Here is a 20,493-nt window from a genome sequence, read left to right on the forward strand (position 1 = left end):
CAAGATACTAGGGATGTCCCGACCTGCCATGGATATCAAATCTGATTTCAATTTTCATTCCAGTAACATATTTTGTGTCGTGTGTGCTTTTTTGACCTTTAAATATGTTGACATTTGCATAAACAGAGCAACTAAACTATCTTAATGCATGTGAACATCACACCTTGATGTTGTCCTAACATTTCTTGCAGTACGTCAGCACGGTTACAGTAAGAGTGTCCGTATCGGATCTGCCGATGTTTAGAGCTATCGGAATCAAATTAAAGGTGGCAAAAACATGATCGGGACATCCCTAGCAGATATAATATAAAATGCTGGGACTGACTTCAGATCTAATCAGACCAACTAATGCACTTTGAATACAGCCAGACAAAATCTAGTGTAAGGACTGCCATGTTTGCAAAGTGTTTACAGATCATTATTGTGATATCAATTCATAGTTTACACTCCAGTGGCAGCCAGTGGCATCAAGTTTTCTGCTAAAGTGCTTATTAATGACGTGACCGTTTGAAAAATACACAAACATCCAGACTGTACAGTTAATGCCAAATACAAAACAGAGTGGGCAGCAGCAGGGAGACTTAAGTCCTTATAATCCTGGTAAGTGCAGCGCTCAAGCAAATGCACGACAGAAGTTGAATATGGACTGCGTAGGTGTAGTTATTTATTATACGTACACGTGTGGTTCTCCATTTCATCATCTGGCCTCATTGTTTGTAAGATCTATGCATCTTTTTTATATACGTTTGTATTTATTATTGAACATTTTTTGCTCTTAATTTCCTGCATACTTCTAGAAAATATACGCATCCAGGTCTGCATAACCAAGCTACCGGTACTTAATATATAAATATACATATATCTATTTAAGCAATGATCTGCTGAAATGAGGTGCTTTATATCAGGCTGTATGTAGTTCTTGCATTTCCAGTATTAGCAAGCTCTTATTTTTATTGGTTGCTGTGCCTGTCTGCATAACAAACATCACCAGAAAACTATTTTTACAATAATTTTCTCATGTTTTTATTTGTGTCGTTCAATATGTGATGCTTTTTTATTTTAGTCGTAGTGTATTAAACGTTGTATACTAACAAATACGCTCTTGCAGTCCTGTTGGTATAAAGCCATATGAATACACGTCAGATGTGTAATCGGGTATGAGGTAGTACTGGGATTGATAGGATTGTGAGAGAGCACATCATTTGTTACATACATATACATTGTGATTACATACAGACTTGTGACAATTTAAAGGTAAACTAAGTGTGCTAGTAAAATGACGAGGCAAAATAAACTATACTAAAGAAATTTAACAATAGTATTCCATGAAAATTGAAGGTGCTCAAAAGAATGAGGTCTGTGTCTGGTATCTATTCGAGCCCTATATGGTGGAGGGTGTTATCACTGAAGGATTGCTATCACTCAGGCGTATAGTTAAATCAGTAAACCATTACTTGACTGGGCAATACCAATGTACATAGGATTAAATACCATTCTCTTTGGCTTAAAACTGCTTTTATGCTTACACAAATGGACCTGGATACATGAAAAAGTGCTATATGACACCCTGACTTGTCAGTTTAAAAGTTAAGATCTGGTGCCTCAAATGATTTACTTAGTTATTAAAGCATTTAACGACCTTTCATGCCCTGTAGATACAACGTTGTTCTGGTACAAAAGACTCTCAGACTCTATGGTCCATAATTTAAATCAGTAAACGATGAGACAGGTGGACCCAAACCAAGCCAGAAGAATACCTCCACGGTATCTGCACTTCTCAATGTATTTATGGAGGTTTTTCCTTTAATTTGTCACCTGTCTGTACAAATGAACAAATGAGGTTTGGTTATGTAGAACACAATCATGTGTGTAATTGTGTCTTATACAGAGAATGTATTCTTTGTTAAGTTTTGAATTATAATTCCTTCGCAGATACCAAATAGCATCAGTTCCTGTTTTACTGTGTGAAGTCTTTACGTTTGAATAAGCAGTGTTATTTGTATAAAAGTTACCTGAACAACGTACAAGACGTCTAGTTAAAGAAATAGACGTTGAAGACCGACTGTGTTGTTCTAATGGAATTAAGAGGGACGTGAACCAAGCCTCTGAATTTTTTTATTTGAATGTAAATAAAGTCCAAATGATTGTTTTGCTACGGCACTGATTTTTAACAGTGTGTCTTGGTTTTGGAGTAAAGGTTCAAATTTCTTAATCAGATTTTTTGGCTTAACATTAGTTGTGAATTAAATGTCCTAGATAGTAGTACATCGTTTTTAAAAATGTGAAGTAAAACAGCTGTCCTTTAATAATATCTAATTTAAATATTGCGATACAAATGTTGGGTTGTTTTTACAAAGGAAATATGACATCAACCATTCACCTTCAGTTGGCCCAACCAAATTAAGATGACTTTTTAAAGCATAAATCTTGAAGTGTTGCAAAGAAGTCTTGCAGAGCCAGATTCAAACTTGCAATCGGAACAAATTTGGTAATTGGATGGTCGGTGGTTTTCAGTTTCTATTCTATTGAAGTTTTCATTCCAGGGGCTGATGATACAATATATGGTCTTAAAAAGTCTCTGTTGCAGTTCAGGCTGGACATACAGTATAGACAATATTTGTCCATACAGACAATATGGCATTCTGTTTGTCTGTAACATGTTTGCATCAGAATTCAGACGTCTCACATAGCATGTGTGTTTGGTACATGGCTTTAGAGGAAACGCTGATGAAAGGTTGTTGAGTTTGGAACTGGTAGTTTCAAACAAAGACCTATAAGGATAGAATCAAACAGCATCTCAGAAATGAAAGCACTAAATTGTCTCCTATTAATCATTGAGGTGGTATCATCAGGGGTAGATAAAAGGCAAAACAGTGTATTATGTACATTTTATGAGCCTAAATGTCCCCCTGATGGTAGACCTCAGTGGAAAAAGGAGACATTTAGTTAGTTTCATTCTGTTTATGGTTTTTATATTGCTGTTCTGCACTACTGCCACAGTGTGCTATGTTAAGCTGGGTTTGTTAATATAGTTTGCAGTGATTTGTTAAGCAAAGATGGTCAGCTATTGGTTAAAGAAAGTGGCAGAACTTGCTTTCCTGGTAGATAGAATGAGGCATTTCTGGTGCCCCATGTGAGGATATTAATAAATGATTACTTAAAATAGTATTTTTTAGGGTGCAAATCAAACAATGATGCAAGTCTTTGGGCTGACTTAAGGCTTACCAAAGTCTTGAGATGTTTTAGCTGTATTATAATTTGTTCTCAACTGGATGTTTAAAGTTGACTGATTTTGCTCACTTTTACCACAATTTCCCAGACATGTATTTTTGTTATAAGATCTCTTCCGGCTCTGCTTGACAAGCTTGCAAGAAATTCCTGCACACGCAGTATGAGAAGCAGTTGCTTGAGTCTTGTTTGTGCTCCGCAGGGAAACTCAATGTACATATTCAAACATATTAAAAACAGCTACCCTAAGATCCCCTGCAGTGATGCATGCTCCGCTGGGATGTGTGTGTGTGTGTGATGCAGTAGGACAGGCTGTTGGATTTAATATGTTTTGACTTGCTGTTTAGACACACTCAGGACAAATTGTTCCCAGAATTTATTTTCATACAGGAGGAATAACTGAAGTAAATTGTGTCTAGATGTCTAACCGTTAGTGTCGGAGCATGTGCTAGCTTGCTCAACTTGCAAATATTCACTACACAGCAGTTTGCTTTCATATTCAGGACAGCATACATTCAATAAAACCATGAACGCACATTTTACCATTTTCCTGTTTTTAAAAATGACTTACTGTAGTTTTAGGATTGTTTATTGATGTTAAACTGGCTCAAGCTACTGTAGGCTCAGTTTTAGATCCAGGAATAGGCATTGCTTGATTTAAAGTATCTTGTGTCGTGTGTACTATGTTTGTTTCTGACATCAAATCAAAAGCTGAACAAATCAGGAGCAAAAAATCTGGAAATGGATCTGATGAAAGACTGAATGATCACGTCTACCCAAGCGTTTGTCAGCCATGTTTATTCTGTGCTGTGTTTATCTATGCTATGTTGAATGATGGGACGGTGAAGGAGATCTGATCAGGGTTGTGGCTTGGAACTGAAAAAAATGATGTATGTAAATCATGACTCATTGTATGTAAATGCTTCAAAAATAAAATCCATAAAACAATCTACGCTTGCCGCTGTGTTGTCATGGAAATTGTTTGTAGTGCCTGCATGACACTGATCCTTTTGGTATTTGAATACTTATAGGTAGTTATCAGGTAGTTATGGCCATGAAATGAAATGACCTGCTGTTAATGAGTTTATCTTTATAAAGAACACAAGCTCTGTGGTTATAATTCAGACCTCTAGTTTATTTGTTACCAGTGAGATGACGGTGAGGCTTCTAACGTGAGCTGGTGCTGAATTGGGTGAAGTAGTGCACACTGGGCTGGTTGGTGTAAAGTTCATTATTGAGGTACTGCTGGCTGCAAAAGACAGAAAATAAATGATATATTTTTACCAGGCTAAAAGACTTCTTTAAAACGTATGGTTTAACATATAGTTGAAATACCTAAAATTTCATTAGGATTTTAACGTCACATTTACACACTTTGATTGCATTCATGACAGGACGGGTAATCACTGATTACACAAGTTTCATCAGTTCAAGTTTTTAATGTCAAACACAGTCATGGACAATTTAGTATCTCCAATTCACCTCACTTGCACGTCTTTGGACTGTGGGAGGGAAATTGAGCTCATGGAGGAAACTCATGCAGACACAGGGAGAACATGCAAACTCCACACAGAAAGGACCTGGACCACTCCACCTGGGGATCAAACCCATGACCTTCTTGCTGTGAGGCGACAGAGACAAGAAATGCTTGTGAATATGTTAAAACCCGACTGATGTGCTGCTCTTACTGTTTCTGCTGCTCTTTGGCCAGATGCTGGTTATACTGGTCCAGTCGTGCTCTTCTCTCTCTCTCCAGCTCCCTGACTCTTTTCTCCTCTTCCTCCTGCTGCCTGGCCTGTTCCAGCTGCTGTAAACCCCACACCAGTTCTCTCTGCCTCTCTAGCTGTCTTTGCCTCTTTAAAAAAAATACAAAGACTGATGGTAATGCAAACAGGCCTCACTCAGAATGCAGGAGCACCGTGATCGTGAGAGACCTTTCCTTCACCTGTTTGTCAGCACACTGTTCTTCTCTCTGCCTGTAGATGGCACTAAGCTGCTCAGAGCTCATTCCCTTCCACCGGTCAGGCACCACTCGAGGAGCCCTAGATGTTTCCTCACTCTTTATCTCTGCAACCTCTGGACATTCGGTGAGCAGGTCAGAGGTCACCGTGTGCATCACTTCAAGCATGTTCATTTCCTTCTGCTTTAGCTTGTCCTGTCTTTCTTGCACCTGCCTCTCTTCTGTCTAAAAAAGAGTCAGTCTGGGTTAAAGGACAGATGTCAGCATCTAACATCTTTGCTGGACAGTTGTAGTGTTGGTGCCATACAACTTAAAGGATCCAGCCCAACATTTAATAAATCCCTGACCGTGACATGCACGACTGCTACGAAACAAGAGCTGCTGTAGTTGTTTTTAAAGGGTGGTTATAATGTTTTGGCTCATCAGTTTAGTACAGCATGAAGATCTTTCTCTCTTTCACTCTCTCTGTACCTGAGCCTGGTTGTAGCTTTTGAGAGCCATACAAGCAGCTCTTATACACTCTTCCTCCAGAGCATCCAGTTGTACTACTCTGAGGTCCTGCTGCACCAGCTCCATTTCTTTCAGTAGTTCTGCAATACAGACACACACAGTATCAAAAGAAACAGAATCTTTCACACAATGATGATTTGCTTGGGATAAATTCCTGCACCTACAGAGCCTTACGCAACTTGCACATTGTCATCATACAGAGAAAGGAGTGCAGACCCACCACAACGCATCTTTCAGCAAAGGTTTAAAGTTTTTAATCAATGAGGTATACAGACACTGGCAAATTTATTAGGAACACCTGTACATTTGTTAATTGTGTACTTGTGCGTAATTCTCAGCCATTTATTTGGCAGCAGCACTGACACAGGTCAAGAGCTTCACCAAAAGTACATATCAAGCAGTAAAATTAGGAAATAATGTGATTTGATGGGAGATTTCTATGCACAACCATCTCAAATATGCACAAAAATGGTATAAAACATGGATCAGAAGCTTAAAGAAATGGTTCCAGCACCTTGTGAAGACCACGCCACACAAAACTTACATTGTTTTCCCTACAGTGCCTGATTAGTGTAGGAAAGTCTTCATTTGTGTGTGTGTGTGTGTGTGTGTGTTTGTGTTGGTCTTCACCTTTGTGTTTCTTTTCTCTCTCGCGCCTCTCTCTGTCTTCCTTCTGAGCTCTGAGCATCTTCTCATTCTGCTCCATTTGAGCCCTTTTCCTTTCATCCTCCCCAACTCCCTCACCCTGAAACCAAACATAAAAAACAGGGTTTAATTGTAGTCAAATAATGAATATATGTGACTCAAGTGTATTTTTAAATAATTAACTAATCAAGATAATCACACAAACTACATGAGTACCTGAAAAATCTGCATACTGGCAGGTCCAAGCATCTCAGAATTGTTCACACTGGCATTGGCTGCCCCTTGGAATTTATAGTTAAGATCCGCATCACGGGAGTCCTCATCACGCTGGTACAGTGCTCGAAACTTCACAAGCTCTTGAGCCAGCTCTCTTCTTTTTTCCTCTACTTCTTTTTGTTCCCTCAGGAGCATCTGATCAATCGAAAGACTCAATGCATCTACATAAGGTACATTTGAATGAACATGACTAATGATTGCATCTACATAAGGTACATTAAAATGAACAGTTTTATTGGTAAATATATTAACACAGTTAATCAGTAACTAACTACTCAACAATAAAGTATAAGACTGTGATAGTACAAACAATGGTAAAATAGTTGGTATAAGCACCATTGTTTTGTTTTTCAGTGTAGTACTGTACCATATGCCTTTTCCCGCTGATGCTCTGCCACCTTCTGCTTGCAACGCTCAGTCACCTGCTTCTCAAGGGCATCCATGTCCAATCCCATTATTCGGTTCCTGGTGCTAAAGACCCGTTTTTTCCGCTCAACCTCAGCATCCCTCCTTCGTTCCACAGCCTTCAATACACCGTCATCCACTGACACATCAACCTTAAACATGTCTGTGCAGCTGGAACATGCTGTAAAGAAAAGTTTCCATAATTAAAGTGATTTAATGTGATACAATCAAGCTAGCTAAACACAGTTAATATTCTGTAATTAAAAAGCAGGAAGCTAACGGGTCAGCCAAATTAAAAACTTTTTTAATAAATTATATAACGAGAGATGTGCAAAGCATAAATGGTGATGCATAAAGATCTAAAGAGATAAAGAGATAAAGTTTTCAAATCTTAAATCCCACATCTGTGTGAGTTTGGGACGCTTTCTCTGTGTTTTTTTCTGGGTTGTCCAGATCAACCACACTCTGACCAGGTAGTAATTTAGAAAAATATATAAGAAAGAAACTTCATTGCATGGAAAATGTGACCCTGATCAGTCAAAGGGCTGACTGAGGAGCCATCCTGGTCAGGGTCACACTAGGTCTGAAGCCACTTTAACACAGGGAACAAATAGCTAGAATACAACCTGGGCAGGATGCCTGTCCATTGCAGGACAACACACTCATGCATTTAATTAATCGCTCAGTTACTTACACGCCAGTTCACCTTCTGCATGGAGGTGGTAGGAAATTAGACCACCCAAAGGGACCACAGGAATTTTTTACACAAGCAGACATAAACCAGTGTTAGAATTTACACAAGCAGACATAAACCAGTTTTAATATTCACACAAGCAGACATAAACCCGTTTTAATATTCACACAAGCAGACATAAACCAGTTTTAATATTTACACAAGCAGACATAAACCAAGATCAAGTGCAAATATTAAAGATAATAATAGATATAAAAAACAATAAGCCTAATACTAACAGCAACAAGAAAAATAGCAGTAAACAGGTATTTTTAAGGAAAAAAGCATGGTTTTATTGTGTTTTAATTAAAAGTGTGTTTGCAATTTACTTAATTAATTTTAACACTCACCAGTGATGATTTAATGTTATTTAGTTTAAGTTGTGGGGGACGCATCCAAATCCAACTAGACGGTTTGTTGGTCGTGTAGCCATAGAAACCAGTCAACCGGCGCATGCCCAGAGGGGCACAGGATGCACACACCGATAGGGTGTTAGTGCCTTGTAATGATCCTAAATTGCATATATAATACAGAATGATTCTGAATTTGTATATATTTTTTATTATTTTAATAGACTCCTATATGTGTCATGTAGAGCTTACGTTCAGTTTATTTAACAGCTCAATTTCAAATGTACAAGTGCCCTATGTAGTGTATAGACCAAATGACATACTCACCCTACCTAGTGCACTCCGTGACAAACAGTAAGCTGATTTGATATTCGGCCCTCGTGACGGTTGCAATGCCGACCTAGCTTGTATGAAGCGTGGCGTTTAAGCGGCCGATTGGCTGCTATCGGAGACCGCTTGGGCAACAACGGACTCTTATTGGTTAGTTCTGATTCCGCTGCCGTTAGACTACAGTAACCGCCCAACATTTCACATTTCTTGTCAGTAAGTAACGTGCTTGCTCGCACAGCCTGTAGTTCTTTATAAACAGTCCACCGGTGCATTTTTAATGGACAGCATTAAAGAAGGCTGGTTTACCGAATCGTGCACGTTATGGCCCGGTCAAGCCATGAGTCTTCAAGTAGAGGAGGTTCTGTATCATAAAAAGTCCAAATTTCAGGACGTGATGGTGTTTAAAAGGTGAGTTCTGTTATTTGCTGACTTGCTACTGTTTATCTTGTTGATTAATTGAGTTAGCAGCCTTATTTTTAGCATTTTGCTTTGCACAGTGTGTTGCAGCTTTGTGTGTGTGTGTGTGTCCCTCTCTCTCTGAGACTGTTCGATTCCTGAAATTGAGTCGACTCCGACTCGATTCCTCAGTCCAGGTGTTGAAAGTCAGAATCGACTCTGGACAGTAACTCTGTTTTTGTATTAGGTTTTGTTGGTCCACCATCTGCTAGAAACACTGAACGTAAGCCAGGAAAACACTATGAACAGGGTGCCATCACAGGACATCCCATACACATTCACTTATATTTTGGGATTAGAGTAGCCAATCCACCTTCTGCATGTCCTGACTTGGAAAAAACATGGGAAAATCTTAACAGACAGTGGTAACGTGTAAAATCTTTAACAAAAACGGCAGGGCATTGTCACATCTTGTGAATTTAACTATTATATTAATTACATACTAAACTATTACAATTAGTGAATACACACACACATACACATTAAACGTGCTATGAACATATAATGATACAACATGTTAGTTCAAAACAAAGCTTCTTAAACCTGTTTGATTTATTTTTCTCAGTAAATTCTGGTATTACATGTTTGGCATGTCTGGCCCTACCTTTCTGTTGAATTGACTCATTAGAGTCGACTCCTCTCAGTGATCCTTCCCGGAGAATTGACTCCCAGTCCCAGTGCAGCGCAACGTTGTGGTGACTGGCTGATTTAATGTACTGAGTAACGTGGCATGCTCCAGTCTGAATACATCAGTAACCAGTTTGTTGTGCTTATTAAATCAATGTTGTTATACATTCCATCATGTACAACTTTTAATGAGGAAAAGTTTTTTCATATGGTCCTGTTTGCTCATGCTGAGTGACTTAAATATTTAGGCTGGATCCCACTATACTGCCTATATATATATATATATATATAAAAAAACAACAACCTGTAATTATATGTTCATTAGTTTATCAACATATTTAAATATGAACATCAATATGCATCACAAATATGAGCTTTAAATACCATTTTAGTTCCAGTTTAGTGCTGATATCAGTTCTGATCCCAAAGGGCTTTTAAGGTGTTTGTGTGGATGAAAGTGCCTGTGTGATGGAATTAAATGTAATATTCAGCAAATAGAGGCAATCAGAATGAAAATTTAGTGATTTGGGCCAGTAGATGTACAGAATTTGTCACAATTGTAATCAAATAGGACTATCATATTTAGCCAACAGTCCTAACATACTGTAAACATTATTGTTGGTCATGGCTTTAGAATTGGCTCACTGTTAACTGTCAAACCAACTTGGGTTATCATAGTTCCTCAGTTATAGACCCTACCATTAATGACTCAGTTCTGTTAGCCATAACCCACTAGAACTGTTGTTTGTGGTCATAACCACTTTTCATAGAAATGGTCAGTCAGACACTCATGTAAACATCTCTTAGATTAAAGAAAATTAAACCAATCAGGTACAGAGGTGGTGTTCTTGGGCTGGTATTGGTACATCTAAAATATTTTCCACTGCTTATATGTACATTTCTTTGACTGTCTTTTAATGCTGTAAATGTTTTGCAGTAAAACGTACGGCAACGTCTTGGTTTTGGATGGTGTGATCCAGTGTACAGAACGAGATGAGTTTTCATACCAAGAAATGATTGCCAACCTTCCCTTGTGTTCCCACCCTTGCCCCAAGAAGGTATTTATTTAACGTAATTTCATAATGTCATCAGGTTTTTTTTTCTTTTCTTATATCACTGTTTTGGACTGTATAAGGACTGTACACTAATGTGTTTCTACAAAATGACTTTCTGATATGTGTATCTTGTGGTATCGCTTTAGAGGAAGTGGATCAGATGGTCTCACTACACTTGTTTTTACTTGCCTGTGCAGGTTCTGATTATTGGTGGAGGAGATGGTGGGGTGCTGCGGGAGGTTGTGAAGCATCCAGTGGTCGAGTCTGTAGTTCAGTGTGAGATTGATGAGGTTCGTGTCGTTTGGTGCTTTGGATTTTTAAAAGAATGTCTTTTTTTTGTTTCCAATTTCTTAATTTGTCTTGTGGTGCACATTTCACACAGGATGTGATCAATGTGTCGAAGAAGTACCTCCCCGGAATGGCAAAGGGATTTTTCAGCCCCAAGCTGACTTTGCATGTCGGAGATGGGTTTGAGTTCATGAAAAAGAATCAGGATGCCTTTGACATCATCATAACAGACTCATCAGACCCTGTAGGTAAGTGCAAATTAGTCGTTTTCACATTTTCCTCTCGACTTTTATGACAAGACTTTGATCTGGCTTAAACACTAGAGAATGTTGCTCTGATGCTGACACAACTTTATCTTGTTGCCAGGTCCTGCAGAAAGCCTCTTCAAAGAATCCTATTATCAGCTCATGAAAACGGCGCTGCGTGATGGTGGAATTCTTTGTTGTCAAGGTTAAAGTTGTTACAATATACACCTTAGAATTTACATCACATGGTCAAAAGTATTTGGACAGATTTTCTAACTCATGAATGCAGCTGTTTTGTTGCTCTCATATAGTCAGTCATAGACAGTAGAATAGGTCATACTGAAACCTTTTTTGCTTTTTTTTATAGAATAGAATGACTTTATTTGTTATATATACATATACAGGTGTGCAGTACAACGAAATTCTTTCTTTGCATATCCCAGCTTGTTTGGAAGCTGGGGTCAGAGCGCAGGGTCAGCCATAGTGCGGCACCCCTGGAGCAGAGAGGGTTGAGGGCCTTGCTCAAGGGCCCAACAGTGGCTGCATGGTAGAGCTGGGATTTGAACTCAACCTTTTAGTTTACAGCCTAAAGCTCTACCCACTAGGCTACCACTGTCCCAGGTATTTAATATGCATTATAGGGCCAAAAATATGTGGCCACCTACCTAGGTTGTCGAAAATTGTGGGCATTAATATAGAGCCTGGTGTTTCTTGGTAAAGCCGGACCCACCGCAACCCTGACCAGCATACAGCGGTTAATAAAGATACAAAAAAGAACAAAAAGCTCAAGTTTATTAGTACAAATGTAAACACACTTTTGTTAAACCACAGTTATTAGGAACAATTTAAACAGCCAGCAATGCTTTACTGGCTTACTGGGGTATAAATATAAAGTGACACAAGCCTATTTCTCTTATTGATTATTTGGAAAAACACCAGAGAATATAACAATTATGTGTGACAAAGGTTGTTGAGCTGCATAAATCTACAAAGTAGATAAAGGATCAGATCAAACTAGGGAGGTGCATTTTCTGAAGAAGACGCGAGTGTGATTGCAGCTCAGCAGTGTGAGGCATTCAAAGACTTTTGCTCATGCAGTTGGTGGGGGTGTGAATACTTTTTGTCATGTTGTTGTGTTTTTTACGGGTGCCAATATTTGTGAAGGGAACGTTCCTGTGGATTATTTACTTAGTTTTGACCCTGTAGTTTGCATGTGAGACTTCTGTCAATATTAATTCTTTATTAATTCAATATTAATTCTTTAACAGGAGAATGTCAGTGGCTTCACTTGGAGCTGATTAAAGAAATGCGCACCTTCTGTAAGACACTCTTTCCTGTCGTGGACTACGCCTACTGCACCATCCCCACCTACCCAAGTGGCCAAATCGGATTCATGCTCTGTAGTAAAAACTCGGTAACAAAACCCTGACTATCTGAACCTCTTTAACAGGTGTCCTCAGTTTTGGCATTGTGTTTATGCTCATGTGTTCTGTGTTGTACAGAAAACTAATTTCCGTGAGCCAGAACGGGAACTGAAGAGGGAGGAGATTGAAAGCATGAACCTCAAATATTACAACCCTGAAATCCACAGAGCTGCTTTCATCTTACCGGAATTTGCCAGAAAGGTAAATGCAACCAACTAGCATATTAGCAAAATTATAGGTATTGTCTGCTTTACAGTGTATTGCTACTTGTAAGTGTATTTCCATTAAGACCTATGTCAGCCTTTATTCTTAAGTTTTTTCAATCAGCCTCTCTTTACCTTATTTGGTTTCATATGAGATTGCACATTCTTGTTGTGTTGTATTCCTGTGTACAGTGCAGCTGTTTGAATCACCTTTTTATTCTGATTGTTTTCCAGGTTCTAAGTGAAGCATAACTGGATATGCTATCTCGTCTTAAAGCTGCTTTCTGGGAAATCAGGGCAAAGCTGTGCGAGTGTGCGAGCGTGTGTGTGAATGCGAGCGTGTGTGTGTATGCGAGCGAGTGTTTGTATGCAAGCGTGTGCGTGTATGCGAGCGTGTGTGTGTGTGAGCGTGTGTGTGTGTGAGCGTGTGTGTGTGTGTGTGTGTCACCCATCTCCAGCTTACCTGCTGCGCAGTTACACTAGGAAAAGGGAAGATCTGGTGGATTTTGGGCGATCCTGACTTTCTCCGGATTCTGGAAGACTTGCTGTTTGCCTCTTTTTATTTATTTGCTTTGTTCCATTTCCTCTGAAAATGTCATCCATAATCAATGTTCTGTACCTTATTCATACTAATGCACACAAATGAAAAATAAAACTATTACAGGTGGACCCCAGATTTTTTTTGTATTGTGAGATTATGGGATTTGTCTTGTCAACAAGGTGAATTCATCAGTTATGTGTCAGAGGTCAGAGTTGCATGTTGCATTCTGAAGTAGCAAAGGTGTCAGTTCAAATATCAACATACTGGTTAGTGATTCAGTATTCACATATTAACATGCTGGTAAAGCATTACAGCTGTTACAATCTGCAAAGCGTACTGGAAAGCACTCGCATCAGGAGCAGGACAGAGTACAGAGGCAAATTCTTTGCTAAATAAGCTACTTCTAATACATAAGCAACACACAGTTGCTAAGTTTTAGAAGAATAAAATACAAATATGAATTGTTTTACATTAAATATGAAATAAAAATTAAATGTCGGGTTTTTTTTAGTGTTAATTACAAATAGGGCGGCACGGTGGCTAAGTGGGTAGCACTGTCGCCTCACAGCAAGAAGGTCCTGGGTTCGATCACCAGGTGGGGCGGTCCGGGTGCTTTCTGTGTGGAGTTTGCATGTTCTCCCCGTGTCCGCGTGGGTTTACTCCGGGTGCTCCGGTTTCCTCCCACAGTCCAAATATATGCAAGTGAGGTAAATTGGAGATACTAAATTGTCCATGACTGTGTTCGATATAACCTTGTGAACTGATGAATCTTGTGTAATGAGTAACTACCGTTCCTGTCATGAATGTAACCAAAGTGTAAAATATGACGTTAAAATCCTAATAAACAAACAAACAAATTACAAATAAATTCATTTTTTGTCTTGTTCCCTAATTATTGTTATCTGTTTGTGTTAACAATAATAGGTGATCACTGTATCCAAATTAAATTTACTGAAAAATAAAATTTTCAGTAAAGCAAAAAATAAAAAAAAAATTATTTTCTTGATCAGTGGACGGCTATTAGTGTGAAGAATATGTGAAAAAAACAACTCTTTTGTCGGGGATATCATTGGTTGGGTCTCCGGAGGTTCAGACAAATGATAGATTATTGTAAGAAATAGGGAGCAAAATCAAGGTCATATTCACAGTATGATATGCTGTGCTAAAATGATGAGGTTACATAAAATGCTATGTACCCCCAATACACTGATGTAAAAATTCTAGATAAACATATTCCACTTACTAGATTTGTGTAATGTCAGGATCTGTCAGTTTTTTTTATCAGTTGTTTATGTGGCTAAAACATTTTGCCCCTTCTCGATGGTAATAGAAATTCTATGACCATTGTTTATTAAATATTTTGCACCCTAAAGTGCCAAAAATCGCTTAAATGAGTGAAATGGTAATATGTTATTAACATTTGACAGGCACTATAGGGGGCAAGACGCTATGTGGATGAATATTTTTGGGCACCAGGTGCACTTGGAAGTTCTAACCATTAGGTGGAGATAAAAACCTTCCTATGATTGTTCAGCGCTTCGTGGAAAATCCCTCTCAGTATGAGTTGCTGTGATAGACTATAGCGTCTTGAGAACTGACCTCTTAATTTATTTTAGTGATTATTATTAGTATTGTTTTAGTTGGCAACTTTTCTGTGTTCATATAAATACGTCTAGTCTGTTGAATCTCAGCACTGCTACTGACCAACTGGCTGGGCATCTACACAGACATTATTGGGTACGTCTGGGATGAGGGATGTTTGAAGCCCTGCTATAGACTGGCACCCTGTCCAGGGTGTTCCTGCCCTACATCTAATATTTCTTGGTGGAAACGGACATGCTGCGATCATAACCAGGATAAAGCATTTGACGAAAATAAAGATGAAATGACATGTTTTCTTGCCAGGGCTACTTCTTATGCTGAGAGAGGAAAAAAACAGGTCTGTCATGAAGTAAAGGTTGCAGGAACATGGGTGACACAGTCCACAGCCAAGCAAGCTTTACCGTAAAGCCTTTTTGTTTTTAATTTGTACATGTAATTAGACAAATAGATACAGTAGATACTTTATTTACCCCAACGGAAGCAAACTTAAAGCAGGTTCTTCTTATGAGGGCGCCTCTAAGCCAGATGAAGCTTGTTTGGCTGTGTATAGAGTCACCTATGTTAAGCAGGTTTTAGTTCATGGATATTGTTTTTAAAAACTCATAAAACAACTCAAATTTATTTAAATTCTTTTTTAAACAACAATGTATGTATTAAAATCCACGTTTTGGTGCACGTGGGGGGGGGGGGGGGGGGTGTTGGGGGTGATCGAAACTCACCTGCACATGGGGAGAACATGCAAACTCTACACAATAAGGAACCGAGGACCTTCTTGCTAAGAGGTGACAGTGCCACCCACTGAGCCTCCTATGTTTCTGGTATTGTATTTAATTGTTGTTTGCTTTTTTTCTTATAATAAAACCTAATAGAACTCCAGCAACTGTTCAATGTACTAGTTTGTAAGCCAGATGTTTGATGTTATTTTCTAGCATTGGTATAATAAAAATCACACTATCTATATTTTTTTTTTCAGGTGGCCAGTTGGCATGAATTCTTCAAACGCACGGCTTCAGGACTGAGCGTGTCGACACAACATTAATCTCAGCAGAGCTCTAGGGCCTAAAGTTAGACTGCACCAGACTGCTGTGAAAAATGGAATAACCTCAAATATCAGAGCTCGGGTCCATCAGCTCAGCTCTGGTCTCCATAAACGTGTCGAAAGAAGCCCAGCAGGACAACCTGAATGAGAGTGATGTCAGGTAAAGATTCTTAGCTTTGTTTATGACTTTACATTAACCACAGAGTTATAGTGATTAGTGAATAGGAAACAATGCCACATGTATACAGTTATGCAGACACATTTTCTAACTGGTGGGTTCGGCTTTTAAACCATCATGTCACAACATTGAACATGTTTTGCTGAAGTTGTTCCAGTCAATAGCCACATTTGGAGTAACAGCAGCTCAACCACAAAGATTATAGGGTAATATTAAATATTTTAATAGCACTTATCCAACTGGTTGTTGGATGAGGGGCTTTGTCTCACAAGTGACATTGACTCCAGATAAAGAATTATAATTTTTTTTAATTATTAATAATTTGTTGTTTAATTAATTTCATTCTCATTTTCGTTTTTATTTAATTTACTTTCAATTCAAACAAAATGTGTGTACTTATAAGCAAATGTGTTCTGAAGTGTCTAAAAGTGTTTATGTTTTTAAATCTGTTAAAGCCTCAAAAGAATAGGATGTCCAAAAACCTTACCAGTCAGGTGTCTATATACATTTGGCCATAACGTGTTGATGCTGTTTGAATCAGTTGTTTTATGGTTGAAAAAATACATGATCATCTTCCCCATTATTTTTTTTACCAATACAAAATCATACAGAGATTTTCCCAAGGCATCGTAGGTGCCAGACAGTTCAATAGCAACCTGTGAACCTCAGAGAAATTAGAATGTGACAAGCAGGGTTGAATAAGACTGAAGTAAAGCTTTCAGACTGCTGTACTTAATCACCTTGTAAAATCCTATTTAAATATTAATTTGTTTAAATAATATACAATAATGATTAACAATGAGGAGATGTAACTAGTTCCGTTTCTATAATGTGGTATTGATTTGTGCAATCTACAGACTATTAATCCTCTCTACAGAGTCTGACATCCTGTAATTAATACTACATACAGAGACTTGCATGAGTTGCATGGATGATGAGTTTTCATGACTTTGGTTAGATTTGTCATCACTGACTTTTTCACTCTCATGCCCAATTTTAGGGCTCTGACGTAAGCATGGTGGTGAGCATGGATTACGCCAAGGAGACGTCGGGTTTTCTAGCGGGTTTAACTACTCAAAGCTTTTGTTAGTCTCTATTCCTCCTACTCCACCAGCCCCCCTCCTCTTCACCCTCCACCCTGCGTCAACAGGAGCCTGAGAGTCCGGGGTATATAAGCCACAGCCACCTGAATCTCAAGCCTAAGACACTTCAGCTGAGGAGCAGCATCAGCATCTTCTTCAGCATCTCTCACCTTGAACACTAGACCTGGTATTTACTCACAGGTTGTGACCACTTTCTCGGTCATTTTTCGTTTTATATCTTTACTAAGTCGTGTCAGCATGCAGCTCCTGGCTGGGTTAGTGTCTCTGCTGTTGGTGCTGTACAGTGTGAGAGCGGCGGCTGTGCTTCCAGCAGATGAGAGGAACCCAATACATTCCAGAGTGAGTCCACAATGCCTTCTGTTTTTAGATTTAGTGTATGTGCTTTATTTTTCTGTCCTGTTAATAAACCTAAAAAGAATATATATCTACTGTAAGTTGTTCACTGGACAAAATACTTGTCTTACTTAATTATTTAAAAAATGATTAAATTCCTAGTTAATTTAATTAAATAAAAATAATATTCAGGTTTGTGGTAACAGTTTGGGGAATGGTATTTAAAGTTCAGGCTTGATTGTTACTCAGATTGTATTCATATAAAGAAAACAACTTTATTCATATAAAGAAAACGAAGAAGCAGAAGTTGGGGTGTATTAAAGTGTATTAAATCCAAATGTATTAAAATATAAAACATTATGATTTTACATCCCATTTTTTTCTCAATTACATTAACTTAACATTACATAAAATAATTCAATACCCTGATTACTTTCATTGACCGCTTGAATCTCTTCTCCTCAGGAAATGAGCAAAGAACGCAAGGAGCTGATCCTTAAGCTAGTCAGTAGTCTTTTAGATGGCATGGACAACAATGTGCTGCCCGGAGAATCCCTCGCCATGGAGGCTGAAGAGCCCATGGAGTCTCGCCTGGAGGAACGAGCCATCTACAACCGACTAGCCCAGCTTCCTCAGAGGGACCGCAAAGCACCCTGTAAGAATTTCTTCTGGAAGACGTTCACATCGTGTTAACCTACCGCTCCGGTTCCGAAGCTTCTCTTCTCCTCTCGTCCTCTTTCTCTTCCTTCTCATCTCCCCAATCCAGCTCTAACATGAACTGTGTAAACCATCAGTGTACATAGCAGTGAAACCATCACCGTCCACAGAGGGGTCTCAATGGACTTTACAGCCAGATTGTTAAAAATGTTTATTAGATTATTTATCTATTTATTAAGCTACTGATTTATTATGTTTTTATTTTCTTTTTGAACATCTTATACCAATAAAGCATGGTTAGATATAATATAATATATAGGCTTTTTGATAAGGGATGTCTCATTCACTGTAGTCAGCTCCCAAGAAAAGCATTAAAATCGTTTTATCCCAATGGATAAAAACTCCCATGTTGTGTCTTTTTCTGTTGTGCGACCTCAGAATAGTTTATTAAATACAGTATTTTATAAAATACTAGTTTTGCCATTTCAAGCTGTATAAATATTAAACATTAAAGCTGACACCTGGAACAATTGTGTTAATAATTAAAGCACTAAAAATGAACTCAAAAGAGGTTGGAAAGCCTAAAAACATATGCGGTGCAGAATATAATGGACATGACAAAACTCTTATTCCCAAAATAAAAACACTGAAGCTTTAACAAATTATTTTTTTTTAATTATTTTTATTTGTTTTTATTTTAATGCTTCAAACATGTATTAAAACAGCAATAGGAATAGAAAGACAGTGATTTGTATGGATTTTCTTCCTACAGAGATTGATATAGTGTGTGTCTTATGTCCTGTGTCCAGTTACTCACATGAAAACAACATTACACATTTTCTGTATTGGGAAAAACTGTATTTTTTAGCTGTTAGTCCATTGTAAGTCTTAACTGAGAATGCAAAGCTATAAAACTTTATTAATAAATATATACCAACTTATTTTCAAGACATTTGGCATATTATTATATTATTATCTTTAGCACTTCTTTGCGAAATGAGTTTAACATGATATAATACATTGCAGAATGAATGATTCAGTTGCTAAATAAAAATGAATATATTTAAATTTGCAGGGTGCTCTGGCGGTGCAGTGGCAAAATCCACCAGTGCTGAGATCTCCAGAGTTTAAATCTCAGTTCTGCTATTAGCCGCCCGGGCCCCTAAACAAATACACGATTGGTTGTCAGTCTGTAGGAAAGGGACTGACTGAAACAGGATTCCTAGTCCCTGGTGTAGGTATGACCTCTAACGATCAATCAAGGTGCCTGCGTGGGCAACGGCTGATCACGGATGGCAGTACGTGGCCCTCCGCACGCGATACTCGCTTCTGACACGTGAAAGGAAGCGATCATCTGTGACCGTGTAGGAGGGGGAGCGTGACTGCTTTGGCTCTTCTTGATAGTCGGTGGCGACAGCGATGAGAGAGATAAACTCCAATTAGCCACGACTGAATTGGGTGTAAATATGGGAAAAAACTTGCACTGCAAAAAGGCTTCTTTATTTCTAAACCAAAGTCATAAAGTGCCTCAAGTGTACAATGTTGTTTATTGTTCATTAATCAGACATTTAAGAAGAGAGGAATTAAGTACATTAAGTCATTAGCGCAGCTGTTTAAGTGGGTGCTGCACAGCATTTACTTTTAAGAAGAGAGAAATTAAGAAGAGAGACATTTAAAAAGAGAGAAATTAAGTCAGTAGCACAGCTGGTTAAGTGGGTGCTGGACAGCAGTATCGGTCCTGGGAGCCTAGGTACATGATAAAGCCTTTTATAAACTTTTGGACACCTACAGAGACAGTGCTTTCTAGACAAATAAGGTCTCTGGGGTCATGTAATGAAGGGCTATTCCACAGGCGTATTTCAAGTAAATAGGGATTGAGCAATTGCTGGCCTCACCCCTAAGCATTGGAACATTCTTTTTTAAATATTATACTGTCTGATTAAACTAATCGGATCCAGGGTTTGAAATCCCTAGTGGTGCTGGAAAGGAGTTCTGAGGACCTGTGATGGACTGTCATCTCTGTACAGGGTGTATTACTGCATTGTGGCCAGTGATTCCAGGGAAAACTGGACCCATCATGATCCTGGGCAGGTGATAATAAAATAATAATAGCAGTAATAATAATATTAATTTCCTAGTAAAACCTGACCAGGATAAAGCAGTAATGAAAATTAAATGGAATTAAACATAATAATAAAATGTAACAATCGTTTGGAATTCTTATTTATTATTATTATTTATTGGTGTGTTTGTTTGTGCTTGCTTGTGTGTGTATGTATTTATTAATTTATTATATTGTAGTGAC

At 38.4% G+C, this 20,493-nt stretch overlaps 3 protein-coding genes across 3 annotated transcripts; 2 read left to right on the top strand and 1 right to left on the bottom strand.

Annotated features, from left to right (window-relative positions):
* Positions 1-4,342: 4,342 nt before the first annotated feature.
* ribc1 (RIB43A domain with coiled-coils 1) lies at positions 4,343-8,205 on the bottom strand. The gene is made up of 8 exons (XM_063015728.1): positions 8,108-8,205; positions 6,987-7,205; positions 6,560-6,780; positions 6,329-6,443; positions 5,660-5,778; positions 5,174-5,413; positions 4,917-5,083; positions 4,343-4,477 (listed from the first exon to the last, which is right to left on the bottom strand). The coding sequence occupies exons 2-8, from the start codon at positions 7,183-7,185 to the stop codon at positions 4,396-4,398; spliced, it is 1,143 nt and encodes a 380-aa protein (XP_062871798.1). The 5' UTR covers positions 7,186-7,205; positions 8,108-8,205; the 3' UTR covers positions 4,343-4,395.
* A 303-nt stretch (positions 8,206-8,508) lies between these two features.
* On the top strand, positions 8,509-13,409 carry srm (spermidine synthase). The gene is made up of 8 exons (XM_063015729.1): positions 8,509-8,845; positions 10,458-10,578; positions 10,773-10,865; positions 10,958-11,111; positions 11,230-11,313; positions 12,377-12,522; positions 12,611-12,733; positions 12,970-13,409. The coding sequence occupies exons 1-8, from the start codon at positions 8,715-8,717 to the stop codon at positions 12,985-12,987; spliced, it is 870 nt and encodes a 289-aa protein (XP_062871799.1). The 5' UTR covers positions 8,509-8,714; the 3' UTR covers positions 12,988-13,409.
* Positions 13,410-17,329: 3,920 nt separating this feature from the next.
* Positions 17,330-18,593, top strand: sst7 (somatostatin family member 7). Its single transcript, XM_063015531.1, has 2 exons — positions 17,330-17,537; positions 17,997-18,593. The coding sequence occupies exons 1-2, from the start codon at positions 17,436-17,438 to the stop codon at positions 18,222-18,224; spliced, it is 330 nt and encodes a 109-aa protein (XP_062871601.1). The 5' UTR covers positions 17,330-17,435; the 3' UTR covers positions 18,225-18,593.
* The last annotated feature ends 1,900 nt before the right edge of the window (positions 18,594-20,493 follow it).

Source organism: Trichomycterus rosablanca, chromosome 19 (genome assembly GCF_030014385.1).
Source record: "Trichomycterus rosablanca isolate fTriRos1 chromosome 19, fTriRos1.hap1, whole genome shotgun sequence".
NCBI lineage: Eukaryota > Metazoa > Chordata > Actinopteri > Siluriformes > Trichomycteridae > Trichomycterus > Trichomycterus rosablanca.

What these genes read in the sequence shown, in the direction of transcription:
- ribc1 (XM_063015728.1), bottom strand. Translation starts at nt 7,185, where the DNA reads ATGTTTAAGGTTGATGTGTCAGTGGATGACGGTGTATTGAAGGCTGTG. An exon ending in GAGAGAAAAGAAACACAAAG is followed by an intron (nt 5,779 to 6,328) that starts GTGAAGACCAAC and finishes TCTGTATTGCAG; the next exon opens with AACTACTGAAAGAAATGGAG. An exon ending in GCCAAAGAGCAGCAGAAACA is followed by an intron (nt 4,478 to 4,916) that starts GTAAGAGCAGCA and finishes TGTCTTTTGCAG; the next exon opens with CCAGCAGTACCTCAATAATG.
- srm (XM_063015729.1), top strand. Translation starts at nt 8,715, where the DNA reads ATGGACAGCATTAAAGAAGGCTGGTTTACCGAATCGTGCACGTTATGG. An exon ending in TTCAGTGTGAGATTGATGAG is followed by an intron (nt 10,866 to 10,957) that starts GTTCGTGTCGTT and finishes CATTTCACACAG; the next exon opens with GATGTGATCAATGTGTCGAA. An exon ending in AGACTCATCAGACCCTGTAG is followed by an intron (nt 11,112 to 11,229) that starts GTAAGTGCAAAT and finishes TCTTGTTGCCAG; the next exon opens with GTCCTGCAGAAAGCCTCTTC.
- sst7 (XM_063015531.1), top strand. Translation starts at nt 17,436, where the DNA reads ATGCAGCTCCTGGCTGGGTTAGTGTCTCTGCTGTTGGTGCTGTACAGT. An exon ending in GGAACCCAATACATTCCAGA is followed by an intron (nt 17,538 to 17,996) that starts GTGAGTCCACAA and finishes TCTTCTCCTCAG; the next exon opens with GAAATGAGCAAAGAACGCAA.